Genomic DNA, 18,310 nt, shown 5'->3' on the forward strand with positions numbered 1-18,310 from the left:
AAACAGAACCACCCAGCACCTGTCCCGTCTTCTCTTAGAGCCTAGACTCTGGCTTCTCTTTCCTGCCCTGCCAGGACCGGCCCCACCCCAGCTGGCCAGTTCCTTCCCCTCCCTAGTCCTGCTGAGGTCGGTGCCTAGGGCCCCATTCAATCTCAAAACAGGGCCTTGGGTCAGAGATTTTATTCCAGGCAGCTGAGCTCACCGCCAGGCCAGGCCAGCCGAGAGTGGGCAGTGGAGGCCCAGGGGCAGGGAGGGTGTGGCCCAGGCTCCACCCCCCTTTGGCTCACAGTGGCAGCTGGCCTGCTTGGCGGTCTCCGCTCTGAGGGCCCCTCAGGGGCACCTCCCACCCCCACCTCTCAAGTTAGGCTGGGGTGTCACAGCCTGGAATCTGCTCTCTGGAGTGGATGCTCCCAAGCAGCCACTGCACTGGAGGGGGGGGGGGGCAAGGGGGCGGGGGCTCAGACACTCCTTCTGGGACCTGGAAGCCACATCATCACTGCGGAGCAGTCCCCCCCGCCCCCCGAGTTAGGGGGGACAGGGCAGGGAGAGAGAATCGGGAGCCTGGTGACCATGCCCGGCACCCTGGGAAAGTACTGACCAGCTGCGGGCCCTTCTCCCTGCGTGTGCCCCCTGGGGTGATGCCAGGGAGCAGGCTGGGGGACAAGATGCCACTCTGGCTCCCACAGGGCCCTGCTGCCCCAGAATACTTGTTCCCCGCCTGATGGGTGCCCTGAGCTCTGCAGGGGGCAGCTCCTCAGGTCAGCACCTGCTGGATCCAGCCAATCACACCTGTGATGCGGGTGTAGACGCCAAAGTAGTTGGGCCGGCCGCAGCCCAGGCCCCAGCTGACCAGCCCCGCCAGGAACCAGCGGCCACTGGGCTCCCTGCACACCAGTGGGCCACCCGAGTCGCCCTGAAAGGGGAGAGGAGAGACAGGACTACATCAGGGCAGGGCGCCCGCTCCAGGGCAGGTGCTGGCTGCTGGGGGTTTCTGGGTGACAGCAAGAAGGCCGAATTCCCTCTTGAAGCCTTGGCTTCCCTGGGCCCTTGGCCTGGCCTCCAGCATGTCCTGACTGGTCTGGAACTGGGGTGGGGTGGGGAGGGATGTGTGTGTGTGTGTGTGTGTGTGTGTGTCCACACACCCCGTCCACCCCTGCCTCCTCCTGGGGGCTCCTAGTCCTCACTCCTGTGTCACCTCGGGCAAACTGCCTTGCGGTGGGCGAGGAGCAGAACTGGGTTCGAGCCTCAGACCTGCCTGCCCACCACAGTCTCTTCTGATCTGTGGCCTACAACCTGGGGCAAGTCCCTCAACCTCCTTGAGCCTCAGTTTTGTCATCTGTAAAGTGGGGACAGCCATCGCCACCTTGGCCGGGGGCAAGCTGATGCGAGCAGAGGGCCAGACCCTGGGTGATGGGCACGTCACCCCCCCCCCCCCCCACCCGTGTCCCCCAGCCCCGGGAGTCACCTGGCAGGCGTCCTTCTTGCCCTTGTGATAGCCGGCACACAGCATGCGGGGCGTCACCTGGTAGCGGTAGGCCTCACTGCACAGGTCCTGCGTGATCAGCTGCACGTCCACCTTCTGCAGGCCATTGCTGATGGGGCCTGCCCGGTGTGCGGGGTCAAGGCCAGAGGGCAGAGGTGAGAAGATCCAAGGCACCCCGGAGTCCCCGCCCTTCCTTCCACTGTTCCCTTGGCATCCCAGGAGCCCCTCTCCTGCCCTGCCCACCCCTGCACCTCCGCCTCATGGTCACTCTGTTCGGGCTCCTCCCCTGTGTGGCCCACGGGCACAGAGCCCCTGCCCAGAGCCTGTCTGGACGGTGTCTTCTCCAGCTGCTCCTCCTCCCCTTCCGCCTCCTGCTTGAGCCCCATGTCGCCTCCCCTCTGCTCTGGGACAGCCCCAGGGATTCTCCAGAGCACACGTCTGACCTCCCACCCCCCCCCCCCCCCCACGCGCCCTCGAAAACTCTCAGCCCCGGCCCCTGTCCAACCCAGCGCTTCTCCGCGGGGCTCGAGGGCTGTGTGCGGGACCCAGGAGGCTCCAGCGTGCACTGTGCCTGGTCTCCCTCAGACACCTGTTCTCCCGGGGAGGGCTGGCCACCAGTGTTTCTCTCCGTGCCCTCAGCGGGTCTAAAGCACAGGGCAAGGTCCTGCCCACAGGTCCTCACCCAGCTCCCCTGCCTACTCCCCGCTGGCGCTTGCCGTGCTGCCTTCCTGGGGGTGCCTTTCCCTCCGCCGGGCCCTGCCAGCTCACGCTCCTCCCTCAGCCTAGCCCGCCTCCCCTGGCCGCCTGCTCGGGGCTGCCTGCACCTGCCCGCCCAGGTCAGCTCTTAGCACTGTCTCCCCAGCGGATGCTCTCTCTCCATCTTCATACCCCTCAGCCCAGCTCCATGTGTGGCATGTCGTGGCTGCTCCTCACTGGGTCGTGGGATGCAGACGAATGAATGGATGAGCAAGGAAGCCAGCCCTTGCTTTCCCACTGCCCTCCCTCAGCCTCTGGGGAGGTCACCATTCACCGAGCCTGTTTCCTCATTTATGAATGATTCCGACAGTGCTGCCTCCACATTGTAAGTCACTGCACACCTTCTAGAAGCCACCACCATGGAGGGCACAGGGCCTGGCTGGAGTTCTGCCAGCCCAGGCCCGGTTCACAGAACGGAGAGGTGGCCTCTAGGAGAGCCGCCCAGTCAGGTTAGGCAGGAAGGGAACCCACCTGCCTGGGTTCTAGCCCCAGCGCCATCCGTTCCTAGATGTGTATGTGCCTCTCCAACCCCCTGTGCCTGAGAGGCCGTAGCAGGAACAGCATGGGCTCTGGGGCCAGGCAGTCCTGGGATCCAGTCTCTGCTCCAGCCCTCTCTGCCTATGTGTCTTTGGCAACAGCTAAATGTCTCTGAGCCTCGGTTTCCCCATCCATAAAATGGGGCCGTACTACTCACCCTAGGGTTATTGCATGGATTAAATTAAATCATGTTCCCCTAAAATCAAACCTTCCTTAAAAGCCTCTCCTGCCTTCCCCCCGCCCCCCCCACACACCACCTTCCCACCCCGACTCCAAGGAGCAGAGGGTTGAGCTTGCCTGTGGGCTGTGGGCCCCTGGCCTGCCCCTTAACCCCACACAGAACCAAGATAACCTCCCATGACCTCAGTTCTCCTTAAATGCCCTTCCAGGAGGAAGGCAAGGGCCAGGAGGGCAGGAGCCCACAGGTAGTAAAAGATTGTTTTGTTCTGTGAAGTCTAACCGGGCTTACTCCTGGGACTTGCAGGTCTCCGGGGTGGAGCCCTGGGCCCCTTGCCCGGCCCCCCTCTAGGCTAGACACTGGGGGAGGCCCACCCCGAAGGCCTGCTCACCCCCCTCTCGTAGGGCGCCCCAGCCCGTGATCCAGCAGTGCAGGCCCGGCTCAAAGAAGTGGGAGCGCGCAGGCAGGCAGACGGGGCGGATGGCGGAGGAGTGCACCACGGGGTGGTCCAGCTGCAGCAGGGCCACGTCGTAGTCGTGGCTGTCCTCCTCGTGGTACGGGTGCAGGAGCAGGCGGCTCACCTTGAAGGACACCTCGCCCGGCCAGCGTGAGCTCTGCCACACCTTGCCCAGGAACACCGTCCACAGCGCCGGGGAGGCCATGCTGGGGGCGGGACGGGGTCCGCTCAGCAGTGGCCTTTCCTGTGCCAGTTTCTTAGAGTAGCCGGCTTCACCCCCACCCCCCAACCCCACCCCGGCCTCTGGACATGGTCCCCACACCCGTCCCCTCCTGCTCTGTGAGGCCAGGCAGCTGGAGGCTGGCGCAGTGTTCACTGTCCACACTGGAGCCCGCCTGCCTGGGTTCCAGCCCCGGCTCCATCCGTTCCTAGATGTATGTGTGCCTCTCTAAGCCTCAGTCTCCTTATCTGTGAAATGGGAATAGCATCTTCTACTCAGGTTTTCGGGGGGAATGTAGTAAGACTGTAGGTGAAAATATTAACACAGTGTTGGGGCCTGGCCGACGTGGCTCAGTGGTTGAGCGTCGACCTATGAACCAGGAGGTCACGGTTTGATTCCCGGTCAGGGCACATGCCCAGGTTATGGGCTCCATCCCCAGTGGGGGGGCATGCAGAAAGCAGCCGATCAATGATTCTCTCTCATCATTGATGTTTCTAGCTCTCTCTTCCTCTCCGAAATCAATAAAACAAAACAAAACACAGTGCTGGGCACCTGACAAGGGCCTCTCCTTTCATCTGTGTGCTTTATGGGCGCGGCTGGGAACCCCTGAGGCTCCTCAGTCCTCCCTGGGGGACAGGTGGGGAGGGAGGGAGTGTGGAGAGATCGCAGACTGGGCCTCGCAGACCCCTGGAGGCCAGGTCAGTGGCCAGGTCAGCCTTTACCTTTCGGGCAGAGGGGAGCCAGGGGTGGAGTGAAAAAGGAAGGTGGCCGGACTGCACTCAGAAAGGGTCCCCAGGGAACCTGGGCCAAGGAGGCAGAAGGGAGCAGGCTGTGGGCTGCGGGGCCCAGTGTGGATGGGCAGTGGTGAGGGTTCGCCCAGAACACTGAGAGACTTCTGTCCGGCTCTGACATGAGGAGGAGGGACGTCCTGTGCTGCCAAGTCCTTGGTTGGGGACTGAGTAGCCCCAGGGCGGAAGAGGGGGTTGTGGGGAGAGGAGTCCGGGGCTGGCCATGTGGGGAGGGAGGGGTCTGGGGACCCAGAAGATAGGCCCGGGGTGAAAGGGGGACATGGTAAGCCAGCACCATGCACTCGGGGAAGATGTCTGTGAGGCGGGGTGAGATGTCCCTTGGGGGCGCGCCTGGAGGAGAGGGGTCTGCTCTCTGCTGTACCCCAGTGTCAGCCACCGCCCCTGGCGCATACAGGAGCACAACACACGTTGCTGAGTGGATGCAAGAGCGAGTGAATGCCTGAAAGGCTGACCCAACTTAAAACAAGATGCCAGCCTGACCGGTGTGACTCAGAGGTCAAGCATCGACCTTTGCACCAGAAGGTCACGGGGATATTCCCGGTCAGGGCACATGCCTGGGTTGCAGGTTCGATCCCGGGTAGGGGTGTGCAGGAGGCAGCCGATCAATGATTCTCTCTCATCATTGATGTCTCTCTCTCTCTCTCCCTCTTCCTTCCTCTCTGAAATCAATAAAAATATATTTTAAAAAACAAAACCAGATACCGAAAGGACAGCACAGAGAGGTTGAGCCACCTGTCCAGGGCCACAGAGCATGTTTGCAGCGGAGCCAGGACTGAACCCAAGTGTGGAAACAGCCATCTGGGGGCTCCTCACCAGCCTTTGCTCTGTGTGCTTAGAGCGTAGGGACACGGGGCCTCCTTGCACGGCCTTCCCTGCCCCCCTCTCATGGTCTCGTCCCCACGCCCCCCTCACCTGTCCTCCTGGAAGCAGTGGGCAGCTGTTATCACCCAGCGGTCGGCGATGAGGGCCCCCCCACAGATGTGTCGGCCCCGAACCTGGAGGCTGGCCTGCCACGGCCACTCACCCTCTGAGGACACGGCCCCGCCCACAATGCGGCCAGAGGGACCCTGGAGGCCACAGTCTGGGGGTGGGGAGGGGGACAGGGAGGGGCAGGAGGGAGGCCAGTGAGGCACAGAGACAGAGAGAGACAGAGAAGGGGGAGGGAGAGCGAAGGGAGACACAGAGAAAGAATGAAAGATGGAGTGAGGGGGCAGAGGTGGGAGAGAGAGACAGGTGGACACGTGGTGAGCTTTCCCTCCTGCTTCGGATGTGGGCACCTCCCTCCCTCCCACGCTCTAGGGCCCAGTGGGTGGAGAGGGCCTCTGCCCACCCCACCCGTCCATGCCCGGGGCCGCAGGGCAGGGCGGCTCACCACAGTGCTGCTCATCGGAGCCGTCCCTGCAGTCGGGCCGCCCGTCACACTGCGGGTTGGGCTTCTTCACGCAGCTGCGGTCCTCACACTGGAAGGTGAACGTCCCGCAGGGCACCCCTGGGATAGAGGGGGTGGGGGCAGGGCACAGAGGATGGGTCCCCGAGCCCAAGCGAGCCTCCAATCGAGGCCCAGGGAGACGAAGCCTGGAAGAGCCAGGAGGTGAGTGCTGAAGGGTTGTGAGCCAAGAAGGTTCCCTGCGGCTCCCTGGCTCCCTCCGTGTCTCCTAAGGGCAGGCTGTGGCCCTCCTCCCCGCCCCGCCCCGCCCCGCCCCGCCCGACTGTCCTGTTGAGAGCAGGGCTCTGTCTCCCCTCTCAGACGGGGCCCCTGACCCTAGGGCCATGCCCCCCACTTCGGTGTGGTGCCCAAAGGTAGAACTGCGCCTCCCCTTTCAGACTGGGCTCTGCACTCAGCCCAGCAGACTTCCGGCCCTGGCCCCACCCAGCCGCCCACCTGCCCCTCACTGCTCCGCCTCCTGGCCTCCTGTTTGAATGTCCCGTCTCCTCAAAGCCCAGTTCCAAGCCTGCCTCCTCTAGGAAGCCTCCCCCGTCTGCGCTCCCCACCCTCCGCTCTCCCCATGCTACTGGACATAGTGTCCAGAAGGCTTTGGGCAGAGAGAACCACCCATCATGTCTTCCTACCAACAGATGGTCCCCAGAGGGCAGGGGTCATATCTCTGGTGTCTTTTACTTCCACTGCCTCCCTCTGCCTCACCTGTCACTGGGTAATCTGCAAGGGTTGGTTGGCCAGTTGGATGGATGGATGGATGGATGGATGAATGGATGGATGGATGAATGGATGGATGGATGGATGGATGGATGGATAAACCAATAGACACAGAGAGATGATTGGGAAGACCAACAAATGGGTGGATTGATGGTCCAGTGGGGAGAGTGACAAACAGCTAGAAGGAGGGATAACTGAGTGGATGTAAAGACCACTGCATAGACAGATAGTTGGAGAGATCAGTGGATGGGTGCACGGATGGAGGATGGGACAATGGACATACAGAGAGTTGGGTAAACAAATAAATGGGTAGATTGGTGGTTCAGTGGATAGGGAGGTGGTTGGGTAGGCCGATGACAGATAAATGGATGGATATACACTCAAGTTCTGGTTGGAGGGATTGGAAGATGGATGGATGGATGGATGGATGGACGGGTGGACATGTAGGCATACACACAGATGGGTTGGTAAGTATTTGGACAAGAGAGCAGAAACTGTTGCCAAAGAAGCGTGCAGAAGGGCTGGGCTGTCTGGCTGAGACCCACTCTTTGGTTTCCCTCTAGATGCCTGGTCACACCCCACCCTACCTTCCTGGCACTGCTCTTCATCACTTCCGTTGAGACAGTCCGGCTGCCCATCACAGACCCTGGACAGGGGGATGCACGTGCTGTCCTCTTGGCACTGGAATGTGGCTCTGCAAACTGTGGGGACACGGGGGGCCGATAGGGGGAGCCAGAGGGACAGGCTGGGCTTTGCCTTGCCTGTAGAACATGGATTGCCCCTCACAATGGCAAATCTCTCTCCAGCTCCTTTATGCTAGAGTTTCACAGCAGCCTGGTGAGAGACCCTATTTCATTGATGAAAACAGGAGTAAAGTGACGTGTCCACGGTCAGCTGGCTCAGCCAGAAGTGGAAGCCAGATGTTCTGGTTACAAATGAGGCGGCTTTCCCAGCACCCAGACAGGTTCACCCCAGATAAAGGTACACGTCCTTCCATCTGCGTCTCTCCCTTTCATGGGACAGAGAGGAGGGAGGTCTGGGGGGTCAGACCAGAACAGGTTGCCCTGATGGTGAAGATCGGAACCCAGGATCAGAGGAAGAGGTGTTATTCCAAGAGGCTTGGAGACCACCAGGCCCCTGAGCTCTTCCGCAGGGCTGGGCAACTCCAATTAGACTTGGCAATTCCAGTCTGAACCCCTGAGGTGGAGGGTGAGAACCCATTCAAGGGAGGGAGATGGCGGCTCCCCCCTGGGCCACCCAGGGTCTGCCTGCCCCTGTTTAACAGCCTCTCCTCCCGGGCCCACCTCGGTTCCTTCCCGGCTGGCTGCTGGGACAGAGGCTGGGGGTGATGGCCAGGCGGGGAGAAGCCCCGAGCTGGGAATCAGGAGACCTGGTCCCAGTTTGTCCCCACCACTGCCCCATGGGAGGTGGCTTGCCCACTCTGTGCCCGCATCTTCCATCTCAGCACAGAGAGGGCACCCCACTTCCGGGATGCTGATATCGGGAACTGCACGTGGGGGTCTCTACTCAGAAGGGTGGGCTCAGCCCGGTGCAGAGAAGGCGAGGGGAGAGGTGGGGTGTGACAGGCCGACTGCTCACCGCAATTTCTCTCGTCCAGGCCGCTGGGGCAGTCCTTGACCCCGTCGCAGGCGGGCACACAGAGTCCGTTCACAGAGCAGAGGAACTCTCCAGGGCACGCTGGGGGGAGGGTGCCATTAGGGTGTGCCATCGTGAAAACACGCGCAGATGCAGCCTCTGTGAGCCTCACTGCACCCCCATGTACACATGCTGTGGACATGGTCCATGTGGAGTCCATGTCCAGTCTCACACATGCAGCACACACACACAGGTATGTATGAGTGTATATACCTTGTGAACACACGCGACTGCTTTGCTTACACACGCGGGCACACACAAAGCTGCATATGCATCTACACACACATGTTCACATGCACACATGCACACATGCACACACACTCCCTTTGCCTAGCCCCTAGGCACTCCCAGGGATGGCAGAGGCCGGAGGAGGCTGGGGGGCTGCGGGGGGCTGCCTCGCCCCAGCAGCTCGTACTCACGATCCGACTGGTTGTACAGGCCGTAGTGCACCTGCACGCCGGGCCCGGTGAGGGAGATCTGGGAGGTGAAGTTGATGGTGATGCCGGTGCTGGCCACCACGGGGATCCTCTCGGCGTAGGGCTGCAGCGTGCGCAGGCCACACAGCCTGGGGCGACAAGAGACACACTCAGGGCCCCTTGGGTCTGTCCAAAGGAAGGGGCAGCCTGGGCCCCGTGCGGACAGGGCAAGGACAGGGCAGCCAGAGAGGACGGGGGAGCTGCACCCCCTCCTCTGTCTTGATTTTCCCCTTGGGTGGCCTCTCACTCCCGGAACCATCTTCAGAAAGCAGCCTGGCTAGGTCACATCCCTGCTCACAACCGGCAATGGCTCCCACTGCCTGCAGGATGCAGCTCAAGTCTGGACTCCCGTCCCCGTGACTAGCAAGCTGGGTCCCTCTCGGAGCCTCACTTTCCTCCCTTATGAAATAAGGGCCATTTGGTCTGTTGAGCTGAAATCTAACAAAAGGGCTCCAGCGTGTTGCGAGAAGAAGCGCCAACTATTCCCCTCTGTGGACAGGAGAGGGCAGCTGCCTTGTGCTGGGGGGTTGCGGGGGGGGGGGGGGGGGAGGGGGCTGGGGGAGGAAGCCGCTCCCGCTCAGGCACTGTCCCTCCCACAGAGACACCTGCATAGCCCTCTGGTCCCCCATGACCCTCTGGGCACGAGGGAGGGACCGTCCTGCTCCGGGGCCACTAGCGCAGTGCTGTTGGGGTGCCCCTTCTCTGTGCCTGGTCACACCCGGGGGACCATCCCCCAGCCATGGAGCACCTCCACACCCCTCCCTGCCAATAAGATGCTCTTGTTTCCCCGGAACCTCCCCGGAGAGGCAGCATTCTCCCCAGAGAAGAGGTAGGAACCCTGGCATCATACAGTGGGGCACAGGGAGCTCACCCACAGGGAGCCGGGGTGGCCCTCGCCTCACAGAGCAAGTGGGTGCACTTTCATGGAGTGGACGAAACCACACCCCGGAGCAGCGGTCCCCTCCCCGGAGAGAAGTGTGGGGCTCCCTGCCTTCCCAGGTGGGACACCCTCACGGAACAGATGGGATGCTCCTGGGAGCGCCCCACAGGGAAGGGGGTCCCCTCGCAGAGCAAGTAGGAACGCCTTCACAGGTGAGGGGAGCACAGCCAGACCCAGGTGGAAACAGTCCAGAGAGGGCAAAGGTGCTCCAGCAGAGAAGGTGGGGGGAAGTCAAGAGAGCAGGTGGGAAGGCCCCAAAGCATGCTGGGAACATCCCACTGAGCAGGTCACTTCCCAGGCACCGGGCACTTCCTCCGAACTTCCAGAACACGCTAAGCACTTCTGTGCATCACCCAGTGAGTTCACCAAGGAGCCAGGGAGGACGCGCTTGGGGGCTACGGTAACCTCTCCAAGCCTGGGCTGGGGCTGGGCTGGGGCTGGGCTGGGGCTGGGCTGGGGCTGGGGCTGAGGCTGGGGCTGGGGCTGGGGCTGCAGCTGCGCACAGCTGGGCCTATCCCACCCCTTCCTCAGCGGCTGCTCGTGTCAAGGCCTCACTGTACAGGGATCTGAGGGTCTTGAAGCAACGCCAGCTTCAGGGGCTGAGCCCTCACGTTCCCCGTGTCCCCCCACAGTCCTGGCCAAAGGTGCAGCCTGCCTACATGGCCACAGTGACCATATTCTTGTCCCCACCTCAACAAATAGTTCTCAAAGTGAGGTCTGGGGACCCCTGAGGGTCCAGAGAAAAACTGATTTTCATAGCAATGCTCAGATGCCATTTGCTGTTCTCACTCCCTCTCAGGAGAATACAGTGGAATTTTCCAGAGACCGCATGGTGTGTGATACGGTGACCGATTAAATGCAGAAGCCAGTGTGGGATCCAGGGTGGTTTAGTCATCCAGTGATTAAAGGAAGTTGCAAAAGTGTGAAGTGGTGTTTTTTTTCTCACCAAGTGCTATTGGTTTGGAAAATATAATTTTTAAATAAGGTAAGTTAACATGTAATGGGTTTATCATGATTTTAAATCAATTGGTAAATGTGTTGATTCCTCCCGGTTGTAATTTGTAATACTGTAAACACAGATTATGTAACGTGTATACAAACTCTCCTGGGTGCTCAATAATTTTACAAAGTGTCAAGGCGTCCTGAGGTGGAAAAGTTTGAGAACCTCTTCTCTGCCTCTGACTGCCACAGCCCAGCGGGCGGCCAGACTGGCGTCAGGCACCACCAGGGGGCACCCCCGAGCAAGCCTGGCCCTTCTTGTCCTTTTAAAACGAAGGAATCCAAGGGATTTTGTCGTTTTTTAAGGAGGACAAACACATGTCTCATAGATGGTTATCCACAGAGAACTGCCCCGGGAGCGGACAGGGGCCAGGGCCTGGGAAACACTGGGCAGGGAGGGGTGAGGAGTCAAGGGCATCTCTAACCCTCTCAGGGTTCAAGGACACGGGTCGCTGTCCACACACAGTTCAGGAGACTGGAGACCGGAGGCACCGGAGCCGGGTGAGGGGAGTGGGAACAGTTCAGTCTAGATCAGTGATGGCGAACCTATGACACGCATGTCAGAGGTGACACGCGAACTCATTTTTTTGGTTGATTTTTCTTTGTTAAATGGCATTTAAATATATAAAATAAATATCAAAAATATAAGTCTTTGTTTTACTATGGTTGCAAATATCAAAAAATTTCTATATGTGACACGGCACCAAGTTAAGTTAGGGTTTTTCAAAATGCTGACACGCCGAGCTCAAAAGGTTCGCCATCACTGGTCTAGATGCTGCACGGTCTCTCCAGGTGCCAGCACCTGCGGACAGGATGTGTCCCCCACGGGAGCCCAAGAGAGAACTCCAGAATCCGCTCGTGGCTCAGCTGGTACCCCAGGAACCTGCCCAACCTGGGCAGCATTTGGCTCCCACGCTGGAGACCCGGGGTGTAGGGGGAGGGAGAAGGACGGAATTCCTGAACAGCCTCTTGGTTCCTAGGTGGCCAGACAGGCTGCAACCAATTACTCAATCTGAGTCATTCAACTTAGAGATGATCAGTTTAGTCTGTGAAGCGCTAGTTTGTTGGTTTTTTCAAATCTAGTCGCTAGATAACTTCACATCATAATTTAGATTCTTGTTTCTCTGTAAAAGTAAGCCCCAGAAACACTGGCCGGCCTTTGAGGCCACCGAGTTGGGCGGGGCACATGTGGCCCTGCTACCCGTCCACTCCCCCCAAGCGGCCTGCCTCAGCGGCCCACGCACCAGCCTGGCCCTTTGCACCTCTAGCTCTCCAATTCCTCCCCACCGACCAGGTGCCACCTCCTCCCCCACAGCCTCTCCAAGGAGCACCAGGCTCCTCCCCACCCACCAGATGCCACCTCCTGCCTCACAGGGTACCCTCTCCAAGAGCCCAGACGTCTGAAGGCTGGGGAGCCCCCCTCTCATCTCAGTCACACAGTTGGAAGGCACATGTTTGCACTGGGGGCTGCCTGGGTTTGAGGGCTTTTCCTTCTTGTCTCAGATGGTAAGCAGGCACCCTGTCAATCATCTTACACATCAGCAACTCCACACAGGGAGGAATTCAAGAAAGATTGGATGGGTGGATAGAATGGTGGGTGGGTGGATGATGAGTGGATGGAAAGGATGGATGGATGGATGATGGATGGATGGATAGATGGATGGATGATGGATGGATGGATGGATAGATGGATGGATAGATGCCAGTGTGGTAGAAGGAAGGAAAAAAATGGATAGATGAATGACTGAGCAGGTGGAAGAAAGTAAGGGTGGAGTGGATGGATGGATAGGTGGGTGAAAGGGGGGGGAGGAAGGAAGGAAGGAAGGAAGGAAGGAAGGAAGGAAGGAAGGAAGGAACGAAGGAAGGAAGGGAGGATGCATTCCCTTCCCGGAGCACAGGTTAGCCGGGAAGGAGGACGGGGAAGGCAGGCAGGAAGAAGGGGGCAGCAGCATCTGAGTGGCCAGAGCCTGGACCTGGAGCTGCAGAGCTGTTTCAGGCTCAACTTTGCCACAGGAAGCGGCTGTGACCTGGCACATGGCTCAACCTCAGCAGCTTCAGTTTTCGTCTGTAAAAGGGGGACACTATCTCCCGTGTAGGGGGTGCTAAGGAATAATGAGAAAATGACTTCTTTGAAAGCCAGCTGCTGGTGCTGTCAGGCTGTGAGTTCATCTGGGGACCAGCTGGGGCTCTGCCCCCTCCTGCCAGCACCAGCGCAGGCGCTGACTCGGCAGTGTGCGTGAGTGCGTGTGTATGTGTGTGTGTAGGGGGGGGCAAGGGGGCCTCAGTGGCCATGGCCAGTGCTGGCTGCCAGGGCCTCGGGGGAGCAGAAGGGCCCCCCACAGCCAGCGCAGGCCAGCAGGGCCCCAGCAGGCCTCCTGTCCCGTCGGGAGGAGAGAGGTAGATGTTGTTGGACAGATGGCAGGAGCAGTGACATCACAGGGAGGAAGCTGGGGAGGCAGGTTCCCAGAAAGGGGGAAGCCTCCTGCCGTGACGCCCAGCCAGAGGGGTTCTGCGAAACCAAGCAGCTGGCGGATCTCAGAAGGCCCCTCCCTGCCCTGCCTCCAGGCCCCTCACAAGGGTATGAGGCCTCAGCCAGCGTCAGGGGGGCACCGGGACCAGCTGGGTAGAAAGTGGGGGGGGGAGGGAGGAGAGGTTGATAGAAAGTGCTCAGAGGAGTGAGGTGACGGGGCCCAAGGACGCCCAGACGGTGGAGAACCCAGGTGCTCCTCACGACACTGGCACCCGAGGGATAAGAAGATACCTCTCTCAAGCCCTAACCGGTTTGGCTCAGTGGATAGAGCATCAGCCTGCGGACTCAAGGGTCCCGGGTTCGATTCCTGTCAAGGGCATGTACCTTGGTTGCGGGCACATCCCCAGTAGGGAGTGTGCAGGAGGCGGCTGATCGATGTTTCTCTCTCATCGATGTTTCTAACTCTCTATCCTTCTCCCTTCCTCTCTGTAAAAAAATCAATAAAATATATATTTTTTTTTTTAAAAAAAGAAGAAGACACCTGTCCCCGCCCTACCCTCTGTGCTCCCCATCCGTGGTCACTCTGGGCCCAGGACTGTGCCGCCCCTTCCTGCAAACCTGGCCTGGAAACCTACACCCGTCCCCGGGCCGCTCACATCTCCACCACCCACGCAAGCAGATTTTCCAACAAATGCTCATTCAAAGAATTTCCCAGCATCTGCACAGGGTGATCATTATCAGAAAGATCACAGCGAGAGGAAACGGCCTGTCCGCGCTCACAGCCGGGAGGTACGCCTCTGCCTGCCCGTCCACACTCACTCGTGGACAGAAGCCCGGGGGCAGGGGGACACAAGTCCCCACCTGGGGACCCTGGGCCCTAACGAAGGTCTGAGAAGGCGGAGATGGGACTTTGCAGGCTGCTCTTGGAACGGGCGAGAGCTGTGGGAACTGCCCGTCCTCTCATCAGGATGCCCATGGACGGGTCGGAAATGCCTGGGCCAGGAGAGTGAACAGCTGGCACGGCTGCTCAGAGGCTCTGCGGGAGGAGCCTGCACAAGCATGAGCGCTTACGTGTGCACATATACACACATGGATGCATGGACACGGGCACACGTGTGCACACCCACACATAGGTCTGAGCAGGCCACCTGGCTCCACTCGGGTTGCTCCAGTCACAAGCTGGGTGACTTTGGGGAGATGACTCCGCCTCTCTGGGCCTCAGGGTCCTCAGTGGCCCATGAAGGCAGCACAGGGACTTGCTTCCTCACCAGGTTGTGGAGGATGAAGGAAATGGCTCCTAAACCCCTCAGCGAGGGGCCTGCCCGGCACAGTCAACAACCAGTTATTAACTCAGGGTCGGTGCCTTCTGGAGCTTTCTCTGAGCCTGCAGGACCCAGGGGGGTACCTGTGGGGAGAGGCAGTGTCCTCCGTCCATGATCTCACTTAGTCTCCCCTGGGTGGAGATGTGCCCATTTCCCAGATGGGTTACCTGAGGCTGGGAGAGGCGAGTCCTTGCCGAGTGGGAAGGAGAGGAGCCGGGATTTGAACCCTGTGCTGCCTGGTGTTCACACCTAAGCTCTTTTCACGGCAACATCCCACTAAGAACTAATAAACACAACACACAGGGCGCGTCTCTCGGATGGATAAATAATAAAACACGGGGGCCTACCCCCTAGTTTTACAGATTAGAAAGGGGGTGTCCTCAGAGTTCCAGGCAGAAACCAGGCGGCCTCCATGAGCAGGGGAGAGGTTTAGGAAGAGAGCGGAAACAGATGGGGGTGCGGAGCCCTGTCAGGCCTCCCCCTCCGCACTCCCCCCCCCACCCCCTTCACCCCCCCACCTGGCTGCACCCTGAAGTCCCTCCCCACCACCTCAAGGCAAAAAGACAAGGACAAGAGGCAGGACAGTGGAGCCCTCCCAGCAGGGGCGACAGCACCCAAAGAAATGAAACCACTTCACCCGAACCAGGGTCAGCACCCCGAGTGCCTGATGGCAAATGTGTTAGACCTTTGGGAGGCAGGAGGGGAGGCCGGGCAGGAGCTGGGGCAAGGGGTGCGGCCACAGGCCTGAGCAGCCGCCTGGACTGTTTTCCCAGGCTGTTCCTCTGAGGTCTGGGACTCGGCTCCCAGGGGGGGTACCTGTGGGGAGAGGCAGGGTGCCAGGGGTGTACCTCCGGTTCTGGATCATCCACTGGCCCTGGGTGCACGGCAGGTCGTATTTCTGCCTCCGCAGTGCATAGGCATCAAACCAGAGGGCCAGGCCGTAGTCGAGGGAGGGCACCTGTGACAGAGGAGCTGGTCACCAGGGGGCCCGCGGGCTGTGGCTGGTCTGGTGACCCCACCTTCTAGGATGACAGAGAGAGAAAGAGGCTGCCACACAGAGCGCCGACCAGGGCTGACGTCCGCCAGTCACTCAACAAACAGGCGTTGCTGGGGCCACCCCCGCCAGCCCCCTCCCGGAGGGATCTGGACCCAGACTCGGCCTGGGGTGCTTCAGCCAAGGCAGGACAGGGGGGCCCTCCCAGCAGGGGCCCCGGCGGTCCTCAGGGTGCTCTGGGCAGGCAGCAGGTGGGCGGGCAGGGCCGGGGCTCACCATGAGGTGCCAGGAGCAGTGGGTGCTGGGCGAGTAGTAGCTGGGGAAGTACGGTGTGCTGAGGACGCCCCGGGCCTCCAGCTGGCTCTCCAGGGTCAAGTTCACCTCGCAGTCTGGCCCGGAGAACAGTGGTTACACGGGGTCCCTCGGCCCCGCCCCACCGCACCTCCCCGCTGCCACTAAACGGTAAAGCCCAGTGGTTGAGTGTGACTGTGTGATCTTGGGCCTCAGCTACCTCATCTGTAACATGGGGACAAGAACAGGCCAAACCTCCTGGGGTAGTTGAGAGGATTACACAGGCAGAAAACACTCAGACCGCCTGGTACGTGGTACGTGCTCAACAGACGTTAGCCACTGACACTCGCTGTGCAGCACTGGACCGTTTACTCGCAAGCACAGGGGTCCTCAAACTACGGCCCGCGGGCCACATGCAAATACAAATATTGTATTTGTTCCCGTTTTGTTTTTTTACTTCAAAATAAGATATGTGCAGTGTGCATAGGAATTTGTTCATAGTTTTTTTTTAAACTATAGTCCAGCCCTCCAACGGTCTGAGGGACAGTGAACTGGCCCCTTGTTTAAAAAGTTTGAGGACCCCTGCGCAAGCATGTCAAACTCGCGGCTGGTGGGCCGCATGCCTCGTTTAAAGGCCTGACAGGGCTCCACACCCCCATCCGTTTCCTGTCTCTTCCTAAACGAGGCATGCGGCCCGCAGACCCCACTGTCCAGGTGGGTGCCAAGGGAAGAGGGCTGGGGGAGGGCGGGGAGAGGAGACTGAGCCAGGATGAGAGAGAAGGAGAGGAGGTAGACAGACGATGCGCTCAGGAAAGAACATCAGAAGGCAGGAGAGAGAGGAGGGAGGAATGAGAGGGGAGCCGGCGTCTCTGGGGAGAGTGACGAGAAGACGAGGGGCGAGGGGCATGGACTTCGAATAGAGGAGCGAAGAGGGGTGGGCTGTGAGCAGGAAGGCGGGGTGGAGAGCAGAGACTCTTCCAGAACCTTCCCTCTCCCTCAGCCCACACCAGCTAGAGCCAAGAGGGCGAAGGGCATGCCCTGGGGGTTCAGTGTCTGCCCCTTCACCCCCCACCCTCCAGGCCCTGAGCCCTCACCCTGGAAGGCCACGGACTGCACGGAGAGCACGAAGGGGTCGTAGTAGCTGTGCAGGCCCTTCTTCCAGACCACCGCCATGACGGCGCCCGACGCCAGCACCTCCACTACCGGCTCCTGGCGGCTGCAGCCATAGACCCTGGGGGACGGAGAAAGGTGGACTGGGTGAGCCGGGAAGGGCCCCCGGCTGTGCAGCCAGCCTGCTGTGTGTTCACAGACAAGTCGCTGACCCTCTCTGGACCTGGGGCTGATTGGAGACCCTGTAAGGGTCAGGCCAGCCTCTCAGGTGAGAAAGGCCAGGAGGATGCTCCGACTTCTAGAGTTTTGCATCAGTGATGCCACAGAATCCTTTCTATGCCCTCCGAGTGCCCACAACCTCTGAGTGTCCAGCCTGTGCCTGCAGGAAGACCAGGCTGGCACCTGTGGGAACCACGACCTCCAGCTGCCACTCCCTGCTCTGGGCTGGGACAGAGAGGAGGCAGGAGTATGGCCCCCGGGCACCCCAGGTGCCACCCAGCGTGTGGTGCCCGGGTGCACATAATACATGACGGGATCATAGAATTCTAGGCGCTCCGGGGTCTGAATGTCAGCCCTGCCAAAGCTCTCAGAGGTTGTTCAGGTCAGCTGCTCGGTCTGCAGGTGGGGCAGCCGAGAGCAAGGCGCGCTGGGCACTGCCTGGGACAGTGCCTGGGTCCCCTCCCAGTCGGTGTGCCTTGGTCTGCCAACCTCTTACCAACCTTGTCAAACTACCCCTCGCCTCCGACAGAAGCCCCCGAGCCATTGCTAATTCAGAGACCAATTGCCAGGCAGCCGCTAACCGTCCTCCCAGATCGGGCCTGCCCCCACCCAGCCGCAAGGCACTGCCTGTGCAGGATGTGCTGGCCGTGGACTTGACCGGTGGGAGGGGAACCAAAGGGGAACCCCAAGTGCGTGTGTGAGAGCCAAACACAGCCTCAAGCCCAGAGAGGAGTGAGGAGTCCCACGGCAGGGCCCAGGGGGGTCCTGGGGCCGGAGGATCCCGGGGAGGGGCTCTCGCCAGGGAGGGAGACGGCACAGCCACCCCAGGTCCTCGTCCCTCCTGCTTCTACCCACCTGGTTTGCTCTCACTGCTGGGAGCCCCCCCGCCCTCCACACACCACGCCCTCCTCGCCCTCACCTGCTCATTTCCCCCAGAAAGTGGGAGATAGGAGTGTAGGGTCAAGAGAGACCTGGAGGCCACCCTTAAGGGGGGCTTCACCTTTCAGTGTTGGGGTGTCTTCTCTTGCCTTTGGTTGACTTAGCAGCAGAGCCTTGTTGTAAGGAAAACGCCTCCAGCCTCCGGGGTGTGGGACCCAAGAAAAGGAGCCAGGAGGCCCAGAATGGCGAGGGTCTGCTTTGTCTTCCATCACCACTAACGTTCCCATGCACGCTCCGGGCGCATGTGTGGGACCCCCAAACTTGTCTGTCACTGTAGACCTTCTCCTTGGGCCAGAGGT

The 18,310-nt window shown here is 60.3% G+C and overlaps 1 protein-coding gene across 2 annotated transcripts in view; it reads right to left on the reverse strand.

Moving 5' to 3' along the window:
* Positions 1-165: 165 nt before the first annotated feature.
* Positions 166-18,310, reverse strand: part of TMPRSS6 (transmembrane serine protease 6) — a 33,619-nt gene continuing 15,474 nt past the window's right edge. For both annotated transcript variants that reach the window (XM_070407985.1, XM_070407986.1), the window contains exons 8-18: positions 16,838-16,974; positions 15,729-15,841; positions 15,307-15,416; positions 8,671-8,816; positions 8,195-8,293; positions 7,183-7,296; positions 5,813-5,929; positions 5,353-5,521; positions 3,346-3,617; positions 1,466-1,602; positions 166-913 (exon numbers count right to left, since the gene is read on the reverse strand). In XM_070407985.1, coding sequence (XP_070264086.1) covers positions 755-913; positions 1,466-1,602; positions 3,346-3,617; positions 5,353-5,521; positions 5,813-5,929; positions 7,183-7,296; positions 8,195-8,293; positions 8,671-8,816; positions 15,307-15,416; positions 15,729-15,841; positions 16,838-16,974 — 1,573 coding nt within the window. In that variant the 3' untranslated portion in view covers positions 166-754. The remainder of the gene's footprint in view (positions 914-1,465; positions 1,603-3,345; positions 3,618-5,352; positions 5,522-5,812; positions 5,930-7,182; positions 7,297-8,194; positions 8,294-8,670; positions 8,817-15,306; positions 15,417-15,728; positions 15,842-16,837; positions 16,975-18,310) is intronic.

Source organism: Myotis yumanensis, unplaced genomic scaffold (assembly GCF_028538775.1).
Source record: "Myotis yumanensis isolate MYYU_CA2020_CCGP unplaced genomic scaffold, mMyoYum1.0.hap1 SCAF_3, whole genome shotgun sequence".
In the NCBI taxonomy this organism is placed as follows: domain Eukaryota; kingdom Metazoa; phylum Chordata; class Mammalia; order Chiroptera; family Vespertilionidae; genus Myotis; species Myotis yumanensis.